Source organism: Zootoca vivipara, chromosome 7, assembly GCF_965207765.1.
Source record: "Zootoca vivipara chromosome 7, rZooViv2.hap1.1, whole genome shotgun sequence".
NCBI lineage: Eukaryota > Metazoa > Chordata > Lepidosauria > Squamata > Lacertidae > Zootoca > Zootoca vivipara.
This window is the reverse complement of record NC_142590.1, coordinates 14,786,830-14,807,225: the sequence shown is the minus strand read 5'-3', so window position 1 is coordinate 14,807,225 and position 20,396 is coordinate 14,786,830. Positions and strand designations below refer to the sequence as shown.

Here is a 20,396-nt window from a genome sequence, read left to right as displayed (position 1 = left end):
CAATTCAGCAACTTCCCTTTCCAGTCTGTTCCTGAAATTTCTCTGTAATAAAACAGCTGCTTTGAGATCTTGTATAGAATGTCCTGGGAGATTGAAGTGTTCTCCTACTGGTTTTTCAGTCTTATGGTTCCTGATGTCAGATTTATGTCCATTTATCCTTTGGCGTAGGGTTTGGCCTGTTTGTCCAATATAGAGAGCTGAAGGGCACCGTTGGCATTTGATGGCATACACAATGTTAGAAGATGAGCAATTAAATAGTCCTGAGATGGTATGTTGGATGTTGTTGGGGCCAGTAATGATGTTGTCCGGGTGCATGTGGCAGCAAAGTTGGCATCTGGGTTTATTGCAGGCTCTGGTACCCAGTGTTAAGACATGCCTCTTTCCAGTCAGCCTCAGATGGGGAAGGACAGCAATACAGCATGGGAACTGCCTCTCACACTGTGCATTTTGGACTCAAAGAAGACTTGAATGGTATAAGAGAATTTCAATATTGCAATATACTAGCAGGGATCAAAGACAGATTTTCTATGCCACGTTCAATCCCTGCCCTCCATTCATTGAATCATAGAATCGTAGAGTTGGAAGGTGCCACCCTCCCCAAAGTGATTCCACTGCCACCAGCCTGGCCAGTGTGGGAGTGTGTCTGTGAGGCCAGGATTGCATCAGTGCACCCTCACAGTTCTGTTTCTTGCCGCCTCCCTGGTCCCATACCAACAGGGATGCTCCTGTTGGAAGAGCAGCTTTGCAACCTTGCTCCACTACCCAGCCACTCTTGCATGTGAGTACATTTGGGAAACTGGCCTTAAGTTTTCATTATGTCAAATGTTGATAACTGCTATGAAATGAAATGATGACCAGGTGGTATATGGGCCTTGAAAAAATTCAAAAGACAACTGGAAACTTAGCTAATAAATGCTGAAAATGTGGAACGATGCACATTGGAAACTTTATTTATAGCGGCTTCGTAACAAAGCAAAGGGATTTTGGTCTCAAATAAGAAACAGAATAGGGAGATTAATATGCTCACAATTAGATCTGGATCCTGCCTTTCTTTTTATTAAGCAAGATTAAAAAGCTCCCAGTGCAGCGAAGTGGACTAATATGCTATATGCAGTAAGATTGTTTTATGCTAGATGCCAGGAAAAGGCACAAATCAGAATGAGCATAGAGGCTGTACAATTGTGCTGTTGTGGTAAAGCTTGCAGGGTATTTAAGAGTGAAAGAAGGAAGGCAGAACAAGCTGCATGACTCCTTCCTGGACAACGAAGCACCGCCCTCAGCACCTCTGTCTTATCAGAATAAAGCTTCCCTTTATTGTAGGGTTGCCATATTTTGAAGAGCAAAAAAAGGAGGACACATTTAACTATGGATCTTTCTGGAGATTCCCATCATGAAAAAGAGGGTGTGTCCTAGAAAAAGAGGACATATGTCAGCCCTACTATTGGTACCCATCCTGCCCATCAGTCAAACACCTTCCCAACTTCTCTCGATTCTGGTGGGATGGAATATGAGAGTTATCTGTATTCTGCTTACTGATGAGACAAGGCAGCAAAATCCTGGGTGGTACCTCCCTGCAGTCTCATATTGATGTTGACTGTCATAGGATACAGGTTGGATTCTCACAGGACCTCACAGCTTAAAAGCCACAGAACAATGCAACCGTCTCCTAGTACTACATTCTGGTAGCAACCAGGCAGTTAAGAGAGGAACCATGTAAAAATACGGGCTCAGTCATGCCCTCTCAGCAAGCTTTAGTAAGCCATGAGCAACAAGGTTTGAGCAGACATGTTGCTATCTCTATCTCCATGAGGACATTGTCTATGTCATTAGGCTGCATCAACTGAAAATGACTCCAGGACGTTGAAGCAGTATCTGGGCACCTCACTGGGGACTGTAGCATGTGGGGATGTGGCACTGGGATTGCTAGAAAGCAGGGCTTTTTCAGTTCGTTTACCTCTCAGGTGGACACCATTGCCATTATAAGAGAACGAGGGAGGTGTTCATGATAGAAAAATAGCCCTGCTAGAAGGTCAAGGGACTTTGCCCTCAAGTGCCTTGCAAACAATTCACAGTGGGTTTCCAAGTAAAAGAAATGGATACAGGTAACAGTGTGCCACATGACCATGATCTAATGTTCTAGTTTATGTTCTCCTTCCATTCTTCATGAGTGGCTTCTAGAATGCAGGTGGTTTGCTACTTAGTCTTCATTCTCTCTCCTTTTAGCTCCTGCAGCTCCTGCTCAAGCATAGTCAGGCGTCTCTCGAGTGATTTTACTGTATAAAAAAAAATCAAAGGCGTATGAAATCGCAGCCGACCTGATGTGCATTTGTAAACCGCAATCCTGTGCTTTAGGGCTGCTAGCTTACCTGTGGCATGGATAGTGTGTAAGAAATCGAAAAGGTCTCTGCTAGTAATGCCATCAGTTGTTGCAGGCATGGGGTTGCTCTGGCTTCCAGGAGCAAGGGGAGAGTCTGTGCTGTGCTGCATGGCGACAACTGATACATCTACAATGCAAAAACATGAATATTGATGACAATGCATGTGCAACTCTTACAAGGGATGCCAAATTTTGCATCGCAGCTTGGAAAGATGGCCATCCTGTGTTGCTTGCTTTATTTGAAACAATATTTTTAAAAAATTCCTTCCAGTAGCACCTTAGAGACCAACTAAGTTTGTCATTGGTATGAGCTTTCGTGTGCATGCACACTTCTTCAGATCTGAAGAATATCTGAAGAAGTGTGCATGCACAGGAAAGCTCATACCAATGACAAACTTAGTTGGTCTCTAAGGTGCTACTGGAAGGATTTTTTTTTTGTTTCGACTATGTCAGACCTGTAACTTGCTTTATTTGGAACTCTTAGCATGCCCCAAGACTGTCTGTGATTTGACTTTACTGTGAGCAATGAGTGTGCCGTTAAAGCAAACACACAGAGGTGGCTCCTTTGTTGTAAGCTGGTACTGATGCCAGTGTGTGCCAGGCAGGCATTCTGGAACCCAATGCCACATATAAAGCAAATGGCATCTATAAATCAGTCATTAAGCACCATTGGCGAGTGAAATAAAGTCAAGTAGCACAAAGGGCGTCTTTGGTATGTTTTACATGGGTTGAAGCTTCTCACGTCTTCAAGTGGAAGGGGCAGCCACTGCCACAGTTTCATTGTTAGGAGAGAAATAATACTAATACTAATAATAATAATAATAATAATAATAATAATAATAATAATAATAATAATAATAATAATTTATTTATACCCCGCCCATCTGGCCGGGTTCCCCCAGCCACTCTGGGTGGCTTCCAACAATATATTAAAATACAGAAATCCATCAAACATTAAAAGCTTCCCTAAACAGGGCTGCCTTGAGATGCCTTCTAAAGGTCTGGTAATTGTTGTTCTCTTTGACCTCTGGTGGGAGGGCATTCCACAGGGTGGGTGCCACTACCGAGAAGGCCCTCTGCCTGGTTCCCTGTAACTTGGCTTCTCGTAGTGAGGGAACTGCCAGAAGGCCCTCGGCGCTGGACCTCAGTGTCCAGGCAGAACGATGGGGGAGAAGACGCTCTTTCAGGTATACTGGACCAAGGCCGTTTAGGGCTTTAAAGCTCTGCACCAACACTTTGAATTGTGAAAACAGGGGGAAGGTGGCATCATTTGTCTTTTGTTGCAGATATACTTACTCAACATAAGAAAGAAGACACACACCGAGACTGAGTAATGGTAAGGTAAGTTAAGGACCGCTGGGCGGTTAAGTCCAGTCAAAGGCGACTATGGAGTTGCGGCGCTCATCTCGCTTTCAGGCCGAGTTAGCGGGCGTTTGTCCACAGAAAGCTTTCTGGGCTATGTGGCCAACAGGACTAAACCACTTCTGGCGCAACAGAACACCGTGATGGAAGCCAGAGCGCATGGAAATGCCATTTACCTTCCTTCCTGCTGCAGCAGTACCTATTTATCTACTTGCACTGGTGTGCTTTCGAACTGCTAGGTTGGCAGGAGCTGGGACCCAGCAACGGGAGCTCACCCCATTGCGGGGATTCAAACTGCCAACCTTCTGATCAGCAAGCCCAAGAGACTCAGTGGTTTAAATCACAGCGCCACCCTCGTCCCTGCAGTGTTGCTTTGGCAAAACAGAATGCAGCATGCATCTTCATTTAATTTCCCCAAAGGCAAAATATTAAAGAGCATACTAACCAACACAGCGCGGGGGCAATTGCCATTTGCCATCCTCGCAAGATATGTTCTGTGGCCCTTGAAGCACAAAAAGCTTCTCACACAGGAAATGTATCTGTTCACCACTTTCGTAGGTTCTCGGCTCAGCTACATCAATGGCATTAGGAATCTGGGGTGGAGGCGGGCAGAGGTCTACAACAACAGCAACATATCAAACATATGCTATTATTATTTTATTTATTTTATTGCTTTTTTCCTCCAAGGAGCTCCCAGTGGTGGACATGGTTCTTCCCCACCTCATTTAATCACCGCAACAACCCTGTGAGGTAGGTTAGGTTGAGAGGCAGTGACTGGCCCAAGGTCACCCAGGGAGCTTCATGTCTGAGTGGGGATTTGAACCGGTGTGAACCGGTTCCAAGCTGTCTGGGCTGGTTCCAACAGGCCTGAACCTGTTTTAACTGGCTTGAGCCAGTTTCAACCGGTCTGAACCGGTTCCAACCTATGCAGGAAGGCATTTGCAAACTGTTATTCTTCAGTATTTCTCCTCGTGAGTACATCAGTCAGGAGTAGGGATGGTGGGGAGGTGGAGAAGTGAACAGATGGAAATTTCACTCCCCTCAAAAGGAAACAAAATTCAAAATGGAAATACTTCTTATTTGAGGATGCAACATGCCCCAATGTATATTGTATTTGCATTTTGCCTTCAGTTTTTGACTACCAACTATGTCAGTTACCTAAGTTAAGAAAGCAATGGAAAAAAGAACATACCTTTGCATTCCAGTTTGGGTAACCATTCTCCCTCAACACATTTAGCTTCACGAAGCCTGGAATCACAGATGTAGCTGAGGACATCATTGTTGTCATACTGACTTTTCAGAGGAACAGCTGATGCAAAAGTTGCATTCTTAGGTATATTTGGACGTGCACATTTTGTTGAAAAATCTAATAATTCAAATATTGTTCAAGTGAGGTGGCTTAATAGCTAAGGCATACACATTTGTATGAATTAATAATCCTGAAAATGTTACTGGATAAGTTCTCAAACTACACACACACAATTTATGGAAATTAATCTTTGCAGCAAGGAGATCTAAATTATTCTCAATTTTACAGACAAGAAACTGAGATGCAATGACTTGCTCAAGGCTACATAGAGTATGCTTGGAGGAGCATCATGTTGTTACTCTTCCATAGTCACAAAAATAAAATAAAATCCCATAATAAGTGGACTCACATATTGGGCCACTTTGTTGTGAAGTGTTGTTTGCTTTACTATATTTAACAAACAAACAAAATTGTATGGGCTTCTTAGATATTGTATGGATTTATCTCTACCAAGACCAAGATCAGATGAATTTTGCGCAGTCAGGCGGAGTCCCCCCAGCCCCCCAGGGCAGCCCCGAGTGGAATAATGACACAGGACCACGTATTTATGGGATTAAAAATTGGCCACAACTTTATTAAAATTCAGATGTAGGAAGACCTTGGCGCAGGCATTGGGCGTATATCCCTCCCAGCCCCCAGCAGGGGGTTGGGTGATCTTCAGGGTTGTCCAGCATGAGTGGGGGTTGAGCTAACTCTGGAGAACATATGTTCAAGCAGATAGCCCGCCCCCCCGATCGCCGCCGCTGGAAGGGGAGGGCAATAACCAGCCAAGTGGCATCGCCAAATGCCCCCCCTTTGATGCCCGATTACGGGAACCCTGTTATCGCCGCCGCAATAGGGCGGGGGGTCACCGCCCCCACGCCCCTCCCCTTTATGTAAATGACTAAAGGATTCCGCCCAAGGCCTGCATCCGCCAAAGTTGTGACGAATTGCTACGGGAAAGGCGAAACCTGCCAATGCAGGGAAAGTCCTTTCCAGCCCTTTAACAGCGACCGGTCGTAGCAGCGCCTGCGTGCGTGTACGCCTGTGGAGAAAAAACCTGAAAAGTGAGAAGCCTGTGGAAGAAAACCTGAAAAGCAAAAGCCTGTGGAAGTAAATATTTTCTATTTTTATTTTTATTTTTTATTTATTTTATTTTTCTATGGACCTGTAAAGCAAGCAAAAGGTTAGGGAGTGGAGGGTGGGAAAGCTCTGAATCCGTCGGCTGCTTCCCAAGAATGGATCCTCTTCTTTGTGTGCAGGTAAGCCTACCTGATCCTACCTGGCCAATCCCCCTGGCACGCCCCCTTCGGCCGGATTGGTCGGCTGATGGAGTGGGCGGTGACTCCAGCCTCCAGCCTCAGGTAGGCAGTGCCAGCCTCCAAACTTCCAGGTCTGCCCTAGGGTTCCCAAGGGGGGCTGCGCGCGACTGCGCAAAATGCGCCTCCCCTTTATGTTGGGGAAGCGGTCATTGTCATTTGGGACATCCCTACATAAGTATGAGTTTCTGAAAATAGTGCAACCCCATAGATACTAGGGTGAGAACCACAGCTTAGGAAACTATGAGCTCTGCTTACCTGCACATCTAGGTAATTCCCAAAGTCCATGAAGACACTTGGCTAAGCTGGTCTGAACGATGACAAAGTTTTCTTCACATTCATATTCCACATCCTCACCTTGAATATATTCTTCTCTGACTGTTCCAGCCGCATGCCCATTTGGAATACTGGGAGGTGGACCACATTTCTTTTCCTCTACTGCAAAAGGCATAAAGGGTCTGTGAAAGAAAATACTCCAGATTGTGTTTAGACCTCGATCGGAAGGCAGCTTTATTAATTGGAAAAGGATCTTACTTAGTGTGGCAAATCCATTGTTCTCAGAAGTCAAGGTCATTTCTCTGTTTCTAACTCATGTCACTAAGCATTCATTGGCAGGGTCAGGTGAAAGGGTCAATATATGAACTTCCAGGGTTCACCTATCAATAGTTTTCATTGGAAATTAATTTGTCACATGCCATTGCAATTGCTTAATGTGGTGCAAGAAGCATCTGGTTGTTTTAAACACGATCAATATGTTTATGTTAGTATTATTGAAGCTGGGGAAAGGAACCTGTACACAACATTTAAGATGCATTCTGTAGCAGAGAAATAAGAAGAGAATATTTAAGATGTTCTCTTCCACTTTCTTGGATACAGAAATAATTGGAAAATGATTACACACAGAGGGTACACTGTGTACACACTTATTTTATATGGATTGCAGCCATGGCTTACCTGTACAAGAAGGTACAGGTGTCCATTTTCCATCAACACACTCTATTATCTTTGATCCAGTCATTACAAATTTGATGTTACACTCATATTCCACTTGGTCACCATGCTGGTATTCTTCTAGAAGATCATCAACAATACTGCCATTCCTAATGTTGGCTGGTGGCTTACAGTGGTTGACTTGTTCTGGAAGTAAGCAAACATAATTCCTCACCTAATAAGGTTTGCACAATACCATTGACAGGTGACACGAGTGGCGCTGTGGTCTAAACTACTGAGCCTCTTGGACTTGCCGATCGGAAAGGTCGGCGGTTCGAATCCCCGCAACGGAGCGAGCCCAGCTCCTGCCAACCTAGCAGTTTGAAAGCATGCCAGTGCAAGTAGATAAATAGGTACTGCTGCGGCGGGACGGTAAACAGCATTTCTGTGTGCTCTGGCTTCCATCAGTGTTGCACCAGAAGTGGTTTAGTCATGCTGGCCACGTGACCTGGAAAGCTGTATGTGGATAAACGCTGACTCTCTTGGCTTGAAAGCGAGATGAACTCCGCAAGCCCATAGTCACCTTTGACTGGACTTAACCATCCAGGGGTCCTTTACCTTTACTATAGACAGGTATTTAGACTAACAACAACAACAACAGATTTATTAGTCACTTGTTACCAAGATCTCCAGGTGGCTTACATTTAAAATTGGATTACAGCCTAATGCCCAGTTTTCACAACCATTCCAGGCACTGCAGCTGCTCAATTCTCTGAGTTTCAGCTAGGAGGGGTGAGACAATTTGGAGGGAAGAACCTGGCACCAACCATGGGTTCTAATTTCATCCTTTTCATGAGCCTACTCATTCATTTGCATCAACTGGAGAATCTCTTCTTCACATACCATAATGAATTATTGTTATTATTTATTTCTTATAATTAATTTATACTTATACGGCTTAATTGGTAAGGTGGCTTCCAAGTGGTTTACAATTATAAAACCAATGATAAAATAGTACAAATTAAAATACACCAGAAAACAAATTTATCAAAACATGGAGATAAAAGGCCAAAATGAAAATGCTGTTGTCATCCCCCCTAGGATGTGCTCCCCTGTGTCTGCACATTGCCTCCTCTCTGAAACAAAGAACACAGGACAATGGTGCCTGACCAAATAAGGTAAGCACACTTATAAGAACACAAAGCACATTTGTGATGGAATTTCATTTAATATGGAGAAATAGGTACCTTTACAGTGGGGAGGGAGTGGAGACCAGCCAAAGGGATAACACTGGGCAGAAGCAGGACCAACTATTGTGAATCCTTCATGACAGAAAAATTGCAAAACATCGTTGGGTTGATACTGGTCTTTTCTTGGCTGAATATCCCCATGGTCCAACAGGAGACCTTCACATAATGCTGGATGAAATGTCGAGGAAAAGAGATTAATATAACTAAACTCTCTCTCTCTCACTCACTCACACACACACACACACACACACACACACACACAAAAGCATCTTAGTTTTACCATGTTAGCTTGAAACTACTGTACTGAAGAAAGACTTGGAGTTGGTTATGCATCTCTGGGCTGCTATTAAAATGTAAAACTGAGGCACAAAGGGTCTTGCAGAGGGGGCCTGCAATTTCAAAGGAGAAAATGGGGGGAAATGCAGCAGAAGCCATTCGACTTCTGAGGTGCGTTTGAAAACAGAAGCATTTACTTCCGGGTTTTCAACATTCCAAAACCGAAACGTTCGGCTTCCGAGATGCTTGAAAACCGAGGTATCACTGTATTTTGTCTTTTGAAATGGAATGAGAGGATGTTATATGAAAGAAAAGAAGGTGTCAACATCAAATTATTGGAATGATTTTGCTAGAGCAAATCCATCACTCTGTCTTGAGGACTGGCCATCCAGTTTTTGCTGAGGACCTTTTCAGTTGGTGCTCAGGCAGTGTTGCCTATCCACTCGGCATATAAAATCACTGTTCGAGAGCATTAGGTACAATTCATCAACAATAATGTCAGCGCATTATTGATTTACATAGTGTGACCAGATGTGCTCATGTTGTCTTTACACACATGCCCAACCTCCCCTTTTTAAACACTGCTGCCCAGGTTGGCTCCTACATTGTAATATAGTGTGGGAAGAGAAGGATTAAATTTAACCCCAACAATATGGGGGTGCAAATCACAGCATTTATATTAAAACCCTTAAGGCTTCTAAGGAAAAAAGCTTTACTGGCCTCCCCGTAAACTACAAATAACAAGGATATGCTGGCTAAGAAGACATGCTGGCAACTATTAATTTAAACTTGGGCCAAGGATAGCTTAACAACTGCCTGATTCATTCTATGTTTGCCCAGTCACAGAGGTCTAATATATATTGATTCACTGGTTGTGGTCCCCCATGGCTCAGATTCTACCACAGGAACAGTGTGTGCAGTTTTGTGGGCACACTTTTATTGAACTCCCAGTTGAGGTCAGAGAGGGTTGACCTAAATGTTGGATGGGGTGGACCTCTACTGAAGACTTCACCTACTCAAGACTTTTACTTCATCAGGCATTTTAACTCAATACTGATTTTATAGTTTTAACTCTCTCTCTCTCTCTCTCTTTATCCTTTATTCTTTTGAGTTACTTGTGCTCAGGGCCATCTTATGTATATCCGGCGCCGTGGTGCAATGATCCCTCTGGCACCTTCCCCGTTTCCCGGAGTTGCCAACCTTTTTACGGCGCTGCCGGCAGCTTTGCGGGGCTGGAGGAGGCGGACAGCAGCTGGAGGGTGGGTCCTCCGGCAGGGAAGAGGCAGAGGCTCCAGGCGCAGTGCTGCTTCAGCGAGGCGGGCGAGGGCGGCGAGCTGATGCCAGGAGGCACCACGTCCAGCCTCCGCCTCTTCCCTGGCGCCCTCCAGAACTTGGTGCCCTGGCACCCGTGCCACTTGCCTCTATGGGCAAGACGCCCCTGCTTGTGCTGAGAAATTATTATAATTAAGCAGTATATAAACTGTACTCTGGAGCTGGGCCCAAGACAAAGGGCAACCAACCACACTTTTCCATACCTTCCTCCTCTGGGCTAGTGGTAGCAGCAACAAAAATGTCAAGAGGGATAGAGAGAATCTAAAGCAGGCATAGGCAAACTTTTGGGACTACAATTCCCATCATCCCTGACGACTGGTCCTGTTAGCTAGGGATCATGGGAGTTGTAGGCCAAAAACATCTGGAGGGCTGGGTTTACCTATGCCTGTTCTAAAGAGCTGCAAGTTCTCCCAAGTTCAGCTCTATCTACTACATGTGTGGTGCGTACCCAGAGTGCTAGTGGTTGTTCTACCCCAAGCATCCCCAAACTGTGGCTCTCCAGATGTTTTGGCCTACAACTCCCATGATCCCTAGCTAACAGGACCAGTGGTTGGGGAAGATGGGAAGTGTAGTCCAAAACATCTGGAGGGCCAAAGTTTGGGGATGCCTGTTCTACCCTGTGAAGAGGATATAGAAGTGGTGGCTGCTTCAAATGCCTCCTTTCCTCTGCCACGCATGGGATTTGTAAACATGCACAGTTCAAGCTTCAAGAAGTCAAAGAAAACCATATAACCTGCTGTTAACAGCAGAACAGTTCCTCGGGTTTTCTATTCTCAAATAAGACACCATGAACAACACTCACTTTTCGTGTCACAGCGTGGAGCAGGTGACCAGCCATTTTTTGTGCACGTGGCTGTTCCTTCTGGGTTTGGATTATCGTAGCCCTCATCACAAGCAAATGAAACTTCTTCACCCTCTCTGAAGGTCTGCTGATTTAGGAAAATGAATCTACCATGTGCAAAGGGTATAGAAGGGTCGCATTGTTCTAAAGGCAAAAAGAGTAGTTTAGACAGCTTTGTCAGTGATGAGGCCCTGTCTCTGGAATGCTTTCCCCAAGGAGGCTTGTCTGGTACCCGCACAGGTAACTTTTCTAGGCTGCTACAGTGTGGTGCCTTGCTGGGGTTTACACCAAAAGTGGGGGGAGGGATGAAGAAGGATAGTAACAAAAATACAGGATGGGTAGTTTTGCCACTCCATCCCAGCAAAAGTTTAGATTACATTTTAAGGATCACTATTCAACCCCCAAACAATTACAGGGGCAAGGGTTCACAATTCCTACATGATACCTGGTTCTTAGTTCTCCTACCTTCCTAGCATTTACAGTTTTTTCCAATTAGATTTTTTTTAAAAAAAAAACCCCAGTGGTTTTGGTGTTGTAAGTAGTAAGAGAACCCTGACCAATCAGATTTTTCTTGGAGGAAGAATGGTTGCAGTGGCAGAATCCCCTGTAACCCATAATGCATGCACACTATTTCTGGCATGCACACAAAGCCAGAAATGCTACAAGTCAGCCAGTTGCTGGTTGCTAAAGACAAAGTCAGAAAACATATGTTATTGACCAGCCATTTCATTAATCTCATGTCATTTTGTTGTTGTTGTTTAGTTGTTTAGTCGTGTCCGACTCTTCGTGACCCCATGGACCATAGCACGCCAGGCACTCCTGTCTTGCACTGCCTCCCGCAGTTTGGTGAAACTCATGTTTGTAGCTTCGAGAACACTGTCCAACCATCTCGTCCTCTGTCGTCCCCTTCTCCTAGTGCCTGCAATCTTTCCCAACATCAGGGTCTTTTCCAGGGAGTCTTCTCTTCTCATGAGGTGGCCAAAGTATTGGAGCCTCAGCTTCACGATCTCATGTCATACCAGCTTTTAAAATACCTGCATCTGGGGCAACCCCATCTCATGTGGAGGTATGCACCAACCATGCCACACCCTCTCCAAAATATACGAGAAAGATTAAGTTTTATCAGGGACAACTTCTTTGGTGTCAAATACTATCTATAGATGCAATATTTTCAGTAACAGCTCTTTAGCAATGATGGATGTTGCTTTACATGGTGTCTTTAATCATAGAACACACAAAAAATCACTGGAAACACAATTAAAGATCAAAGTTGTGCCTGTAGCACCCGACTGTGCTTTATATATTCTTACCTGTCTCACAAGGCCTCCACAGTTAATTTTTCTATTAGACTTATATTTCTATTTCTGATCCAAGAGGAGAATGCAATAAACATCTACTTACTGAGACATTTTGGTTCTGGATTCCATCCAAAATTGGTGCATGTAATTCTAGGCCATTCTTCTTTATTTGGGGTCAGGAAACCAGGATGGCAACTGTAGGAAATCACTTGTCCGATGCTGCTTGGAAAGTAGTCGTTTTTAGAGTGTTCATACTTGCTAGCTAGGAATCCATTCTCTATTCGGACATAGGCACAGTTCTTTGCTTTGGAAAAGATAAAATAAAAAGTTAAGCCCCCAAAACCAAACCAAAACAGAATGTTCCACTCACTGCAAAGGCTCAGATTCAGTCCCTGTGTGCATGTAGAAAGCACACCCAGACTAAGCGTTCAGCTGCAGCATCTTGAAAAGTTGCTCTGTGGTTTCTCTGGCCTTCAGGAGGAGCTTTTCAGGGATATGGGGGGCAGCAGTTGCTGCGAGAACAAGAGAGGGGTGGGCAGGAGGAAACTGGGAGAAGACACCTAGCAAAAGCTCAAGCAATTCTGCAGTACTTTGAATCTCAGTCAAGATCTGTAGAGGTCCACTTACCTTCACATCGAGGGACCTCATTGCTCCATCCATCTGCACGACAATCACGGTAGTCAGTAGGACTGAGCATCTGAAACCTGCAAGTTTTTTTTAAAAAATGAAACCGAAACATTTTAAAACCAAATAATTACATGACGGGAGCAGCTTTGGAATAACTCAAACAAATACTTCTAGAATAGCAGGATTACTTTCTAGGTTTTCCCCCCTAGAGATGGCATGAGTGTTCACCACAGGTTAGCTCAGACTCAAACTGAATGGATTCAGGAGAGCTGGTCACTAAAGCAAGGTGAGTATTCAAATCCTCAGTTCCCCCACACTGTCTGAATGTTGAAAACTGAGTATCTGGGAGAGGAAGCCCCAACTCCTTCCAATATACAAACACACTCCTTCCTTTCCACCTTGCTCACCTTGTTCTTAATGCTAGGAGTTTTTTGCAGAAACAGGGCAAACAGGTTAAAAGGGATTTTTCTCTCTCCTCATCCCTTCGGTCATTATAACCAGATTAGCACCACAATATGGCTAGACCCTGGGGATTGCAGGAGCCCTTGAACAAATCTTCCTCCTCAGTATCCATCACAGGCAGGATTACCAAGCCTAAAGAGGAGGGAAGGTGGGCATGCCAGAATGTGTCTGAGCATGGGGAACTGGCAGCAGTTTGCTTAGCATTGGTTCGAGGGCAACATAAATGGCAGAGGGGAAACCTTCTGATCCCTCATAACATTTCTGGTTTAACCCCCAATTGGGGGAGTGAAAGCAAACTCAATAGAGTTTTCCCATTGCTTGTTGTTTCCCAGTTTTACTATTTATCTGTTACTGCATGACAGAAGCTCTGTTGGGTCCTTCTGAGTATGCACTTGGGTACTTGCATTATATACATTATATGCATTATATATATGGACATATAGGCAAAAGGTAAAAGTAAAGGACCCCTGGATGGTTAAGTCCAGTCAAAGGTGACTATGGGGTTGTGGCGCTCATCTCGCTTTCAGGCCGAGGGAGCTGGCGTTTGTCCACAGACAGCTTTCCGGGTCATGTGGCCAGCATGAATAAACCGCTTCTGGTGCAACGGAACACCGTGACGGAAACCAGAGCACATGGAAACGCCATTTACCTTCCCACCCCACTGGTACCTATTTATCAATTTGCACTGGTGTGCTTTCAAACTGCTAGGTTGGCAGGAGCTGGGACAGAGCAACGGGAGCTCACCCCATCATGGGGATTCGAACCACCGACCTTCTGATCGGCAAGCCCAAGAGGCTCAGTGGTTTAGATCAGTGGTCTTCAACCCCCGGGCCACGGACCGGTACTGGTCTGTGGATCAATTGGTACCGGGTCGCCCAAGAAACATTTAAATACAATTAAATTAAAATTATTAAATCAAAACAATCTAAATAAAATATAAACAATCAATGTCCCCCCCCTCAGCGGGCCGCGGTAAAATGATCAAACGTCGACTGGTCCGCGGCGATAAAAAGGTTGGGGAGCACTGGTTTAGATCACAACGCCACCTACATCCCTTTAAATATACATATATATATAACAGCTGTCCTAAAGATACTACCATGCCCAATAATCTGAAGAGAAATGGGGCAGGGGATATTTACCCTTCATTGCACCAATACAGTGGATATTTACCCTTCATTGCACCGATACACGACACGAGCACCAAAGACAAATTCGTCTCCATTAACAAGTTCTAAAGAGCCAAATTTGATATGTCCAGGATGTCCACAAGGCCTTTCTGGAAATAAAGAAAATTAAATGTAAAGCAAGATAACACTTATGGCTATAACAATGTGCTTGAAAACGATGCTATGTTGTGAGAAATGTATGAAGGCTGCTAAGAAGAGCAACCTTGAATCTCCTCTTCCTTGCTTTCCAGTAACGTGAAGTAAAAAAAGATATGTGACATCATCATGCTCAGACTTTCCCCATCCCTTCTCTAATTCACAGGGTGCCTCTTGTAGACTGATTTGGAGGGGGGGAGTCTTAACATGATGCTGTCATAGCAAATGCCTTCTTTTATAAAGTTTAACGAGGGAGATGATGTTGTTCGTAGTGATAGCTATAGTGATGGGGAGATGCTTAGAGCATCTCCCAGCCCCTTTCCATCCCTGAAGTGTCTCCTACCTGGTATTTTATGTCCCCAGCTCTCTTTTTAAGCCAAAGCAACCCCAGAAACAAGGGGGGAAATGGGGAGATCCAATTAATGGTTAAGTCACGGGTTCTGACCTGGACAAGTGTGCCTCCAGCTGATCCTTTGCAAGTTTTGCAGAGCTCTCCAGCCCTCTGCTTATCCACAAGACATTCTTGTGGATTCTTGTCCTTCTTGTCCTTACCAACTCTGGTGGTCTTAAACCTCCAATCATATGAAACCCAAAGCTAACAGAAAAAGGGTTAGTAAAATGCAACCTTGTATTGCATTGTTGTTGTTGTTGTTTAAAAAATGGGCCATCCCAAGGAGAAAAAAACACAGTAAACTGCTCAAATATTTTAATAGCTTGTGATTGTGAATTTTATGAAGTTATGTTTCTACTTACTTCTGCATTGCACATGTGGTGTGGATTGTACCCATTTTCCATTGTTACACCGCAATTTTATGCGCCCAAATTTTATATATCCAGGCTGGCAATTGTAAATGACTTCATCCCCGTGTGAATAGGACTTTTTGTCTGAAATGTCTGCAAGTTCTTCATGGTCTCTTATTGGTGGTGGTCGGCAGTCTTCAATTAAAATAGCATCAGTAAAATCAATAAGAGATGGCACCCTCTGGCCTGTAAATTTTAAAGAATTTGAAGGAAGTGAAAAAGAAGTGAGTTGGAATTATGCAATAAAAATGTTGGCCTCATAACTTCATAATCTCCCTTCATTGCACCACAACTCAGGTACTTAAGAAGAAAGTAGGTATATAGCTGTTTTTGGACTACAACTCCCATCATCTCTAGCTACGGTACTAGTCGGGGATGGTGGGAATTGTAGTTCAAAAACAGCTCGAGACCCAACTTTGGGAAACCCTGCCATAATGCAATGGAGGGGGGCGGGATGCAGTTTCAATATGGTTCCTAACAAGAGATGTAAAATTTCTGGAAATTTTGAAGCCATTAGGGGGGGAAACGTCCCCCCCCTGTTTTTTCCTGGAAAAAATGGAAATTTTGGAAAAATCGAAAAAAAGTTCAGTGTGGAGTAGTTTTACAAACTGCGTGAAACACAGTGTAGATAAAAGTTTTATGCTTGCAATAAAACATGTGACCACCCTCTTTCCCTCAAAAGCAACAAAAAAGCAAGAAACCATCAACATAAAAAATAATCAGATTTGCCCCTTAGCACCAACAGCAAATAAAATTAAAGTCCACTTCAATATTTAAGCTCCATAGAAGGTCTACCCTTTGAGTAGTGCTTTAAGAGAGAGAGAGAGAGAGAGAGAGAGAGAGAGAGAGAGAGAGAGAGAGAGAGAGAGAGAGAGAGACTTTTGAAATATGCCTCCTCTTATGTCATCTCATACATCTGACAAGAATTCCCATGGCTCCTTTTATAATTTGAAGATAACACTCTTTTACCCATAAATACTAGATTCACTAAATGCTTATGCTCACCTTTGCCAAGGGAGTTGCCAGGTAGGAGAGTTAAATAAAGACACAACCAAGGAGTATTCAAAGTAAGGCAGCCCAGAATTAAAGACACAACATATACATGCAGTTTATTCTATCTCATTTCCTGAACTACTGCTATAATTTTCCATTTCTTCTTGCTCTTCCTCTTTGTCATTTTTCTCATGGACTTCTAAAAAACAGCTTTGGAAAAAAACAGGGGGGGACCTGTCCCCCCCATTTTTCTGTCCCCCCTCCCCCAGGCCTTTCCATATCTACTTGAGGATAGCCAGGGCAAAGCATGAGGCAATTTTTTTTTGCAAGCCAGGCCCAGAAGGAACCGACATCCAGTTACTGAATAGTATATTGCACTAAGGCTCAAACCCTGTTTGAAAGGAAAAGGAGTGTGTGTGTGTGTGTGTGTGTGTGTGTGTGTTTAAATTGAATTTGTTATTATATATTATAAACCACATGATGGTAAGAGCACTTTCTAAACAGTTTACAAAAATATACAACAGAATATTAAAATGATTGATAAAACACAGTTAGAAGCAGGTATTTAAGAGTATTCAATAGATGAAAGTCAGCAGTGGTTAAAAGGAAGTAAATCGCATGCAGCTTCTACGTGTTCAGATGGGCTGGCCCTAACGAAAATGTTTTGAGCAGTTGCCGGAAAGAGTACAGTGAGAGCACCTACCTGGTGTCAATCGGCAGGGACCTCCAAAGTGAGGGTGCTGGAAGGCCTGAGAAAAAAAATGGAAAAATTGGGGGGAGGGGACAGATTTTTTTCAGTTTTTTTTTCCAAAGCCATTTTTTTCCAGGAAAAATTGGGGGGGGGGGAATAATGTGTGGAATATTCAAACTATATCAAACTTTTTTTTTTAATTTTCCTGGAAAAAACGGCCTCGGGGAAAAACGGAAATAACCTGTCCCACCCCCCAATTTTTCCAGTTCCCCCCCCCAGTCCTTCCCATCTCTATTCCTACCTGAAGTTCTAGTTCTACCATTCTGGTAAAACTAACTGTTTTTTTAAGTGTTGGTTCCAGACAATCCTATGCACATTTCCCCGGGACTGTAGGTTAGTAGTATTTTCGTTAATGATGACTTAGGTTAGTAAAGGATTTAAGTTGTTAGGGACTTAAGTTAATAACCTCTATCTTTCCACACTGATTTCATTGGGCCCCAAGTATTATTGAGTTAGATCCAACCCATAAGGTATCTGGCAACATCCAACTTCCCTGGTAAAAAAATCGTCAGCTGCCTACACAACTTACCATTTTGGGAAGGACAAGATGTCAGAAGAAGAAATGGAATAATAAAGACCAGCCAGCTCTTCATATTATTTCAGGACGCTTGCAATACTCTGTACCACAAAATCTTCACTTTCAGCTGTCAACATATTCCAATGATCTGCAAATATCTTTTTCCTCTCTTTGGAAACACCAATTATTTTCTTTAGCCCTTTGCCATGTTTTTTTTAATGCTTTTTGTGTTTGATAGACCAATCTGAAAAGAGCAAGAATTAGGGGAATGTGCAAGGTACTTTTTAACCCAACTCAGTTTATTTGCGCAAGACCTGTGAGTTCTCTGATGCAATACTGGCAGCAACAAAATATTTCTCTGTCTCTGGTTTCAACAGTTATGGTATTTTATTTTGCTCTGTTATCATAGTTTATTTCATGCTGCTTTGTTTGTTTGCTTGCTTGTTTGTTTTTGTTTCACACCGCAACCTGTCAAGAGGAAGAATTACAGAAATGCAAGACACAGTTGAATTTTGAAGACAATTAAGATTATTTGCAAAAGGTCTGTGAGTGTTGCAATTCTGGCAGTAAACCGAAGGGTAAAGTCCGATCATTAGTTGTTGACCAGAATGATTCTGCCTGCCTTGTTCTTGCACCTCTAAGAGCAGCTTGCTGTGAAGAAATCAGATTATGATAATGCTTTGGGGGGTATAGGGAATTGACATTAACTATGACCATATGTTTAATAGCAGCATGGCATGCATGCTGCTTTTACAAAATACGGTTTCTATGGCTAGTTGAAAAGGTTGTTAGAAAGCAGATTCTGTTTGAATTGTGAGGCACAATCCAAATGAATGAAGTCTGCTTAACTTAATTGGTCCAATGGATTTAAGTTCACCTCACCAGTGTTGGGTGGTGGATACCATGTGAAACAAAATTTATCAAAGTGGTTGCTGAAAAATAACCACATTTACCATAAAAACCACTTGTTCTTGTGAACTTCTACACCCACACTGATGCTACCTAGTCAAGAGCTGCTGAGGACTTCAAGGCCACCACAGTAACCATGGGGCTGTCTCAATACATCATGGACCCCAAACATGTTGTAGGTCAGGCCTTCAGGTCGGTATCTCTTGCAGAATTGATAGGTCACTTCCTGGTTGGGTTCGGGATTGACAATGGCTTTTATTCCATGGGGTGGGAGACTTCCATGATCTGACCATGGAGACTTATGCAATGTGATGCAGTCTTGCATGCCTTGGAGAATTTTCTAGGGGCATAACTAGAGTGGTGGCACAAATAGGGACATCAATACAATTGCTGCAAAACACACTCCCTAGCACAGGGGACCCTCTTGGGCTCCTTGCTTTTCCAGAGAGCTGTGGGCAATGAAACAGGCTGGAGCATGGCTGGAGTGCAAATGGCAGAAGTCTTATAGCAAGTATGATCAAGCCCAGATACACACACATCATTGCACTTGCATGATCACTGAAGAAAGCTTACCTTTCTGCCACCATTGGATCCTTGGGCAGTGGTTTAAGAGTGCCTACTTAGAATTTGCAGGGTGGGTAGATGCCCCCTGCCTTGCCCCTCCCATTGTCTGGCCCCAAGATCTTCCACGTGTGGGTGGACAGTGCTTGCCAAATCCCTGAATATAAAGACTGATGCAGTCCCTGCTACTATCAGAAGAGGATTAAGCTTTCAAGTTCAAAGAATGACACATCATGTGATTTCCTTTTGCTCAGCGCATGTGGGGGCTCTCTGTCAGATGGCCCAATATTTTACTGCCAGAGGGTTTAATTTGGCTATTTACTCTAAACCACACCCACCTGTCCATTAGCTGGCATCACTTGTTGGTGGCGGCAGCAGGAGGGTGGTTGGGTTCAATTCTGTATTGGCTGCAGGTGCCTGGGTGTCAGGGACTGGGCAGAGGAGGAATGGTGGAGACCACCTTCCCCTCCTGACCCTTCCAGGGAGGAGGAGGAGGAGGAGGAGTTTGGATTTGATATCCCACTTTATCACTACCCTAAGGAGTCTCAAAGCGGCTAACATTCTCCTTTCCCTTCCTCCCCCACAACAAACATTCTGTGAGGTGAGTGGGGCTGAGAGACTTCAAAGAAGTGTGACTAGCCCAAGGTCACCCAGCAGCTGCATGTGGAGGAGTGGAGACGTGAACCCGGTTCCCCAGATTATGAGTCTACCGCTCTTAACCACTACACCACACTGGCAGAAGAGGAAGACAGTATAGATTTACAACAGTAGTTTGCCGGAGTTCACAGCTCAGAGGCAGAGGAGGGGAAAAGTTGGGAAATCATGGGAGAGTCAGAGCAACACCTGGCTGACACATCATTAGAAAGCATTTCAGACCTTCCATCTCCCAGAACCCGGCGAGTCTTAAAAGTAGGAGAGCAAAGAGCTCAAAGACAAAGGGCACTTAGCAGCACCCGTAAAAGTGATGAAAGAGGAAGTGGGAGAGACGGGGGTGGGGTGGAGATTCACTCTGGATAATGCTATTATCCAAGAGGCAGGGTTCTATAGCCTCTCTCTGTAATATTGAATTAAAAAAAAGATGGTAAGAAACTTTTCCTTGTCTTTATACTTTCCTGGGCAACTGGCCAGAAGCCACGAACAGCATCCTGACACTGGGTTTGGCAGGGATTTAACCCCT

At 43.9% G+C, this 20,396-nt stretch overlaps 1 protein-coding gene across 1 annotated transcript; it reads right to left on the bottom strand.

Moving 5' to 3' along the window:
- Positions 1 to 904: 904 nt before the first annotated feature.
- On the bottom strand, positions 905 to 18,004 carry LOC118088313 (complement factor H-related protein 5-like). The gene is made up of 13 exons (XM_060276676.2): positions 17,762 to 18,004; positions 15,441 to 15,674; positions 14,536 to 14,641; positions 12,901 to 12,977; positions 12,377 to 12,577; positions 10,937 to 11,119; positions 8,524 to 8,694; positions 7,301 to 7,483; positions 6,605 to 6,784; positions 4,932 to 5,105; positions 4,185 to 4,355; positions 2,367 to 2,504; positions 905 to 2,273 (listed from the first exon to the last, which is right to left on the bottom strand). The coding sequence occupies exons 1-13, from the start codon at positions 17,823 to 17,825 to the stop codon at positions 2,194 to 2,196; spliced, it is 1,962 nt and encodes a 653-aa protein (XP_060132659.2). The 5' UTR covers positions 17,826 to 18,004; the 3' UTR covers positions 905 to 2,193.
- Between the last annotated feature and the right edge of the window lie 2,392 nt (positions 18,005 to 20,396).

Coding starts and splice junctions, on each gene's coding strand:
- LOC118088313 (XM_060276676.2), bottom strand. CDS start 17,825: ATGAAGAGCTGGCTGGTCTTTATTATTCCATTTCTTCTTCTGACATCT. Junction 14,642..15,440: donor ACCACATGTGCAATGCAGAA/GTAAGTAGAAAC, acceptor CTTTATTTCCAG/AAAGGCCTTGTGGACATCCT. Junction 11,120..12,376: donor TCCAGAACCAAAATGTCTCA/GTAAGTAGATGT, acceptor TTTTGCCTTTAG/AACAATGCGACCCTTCTATA.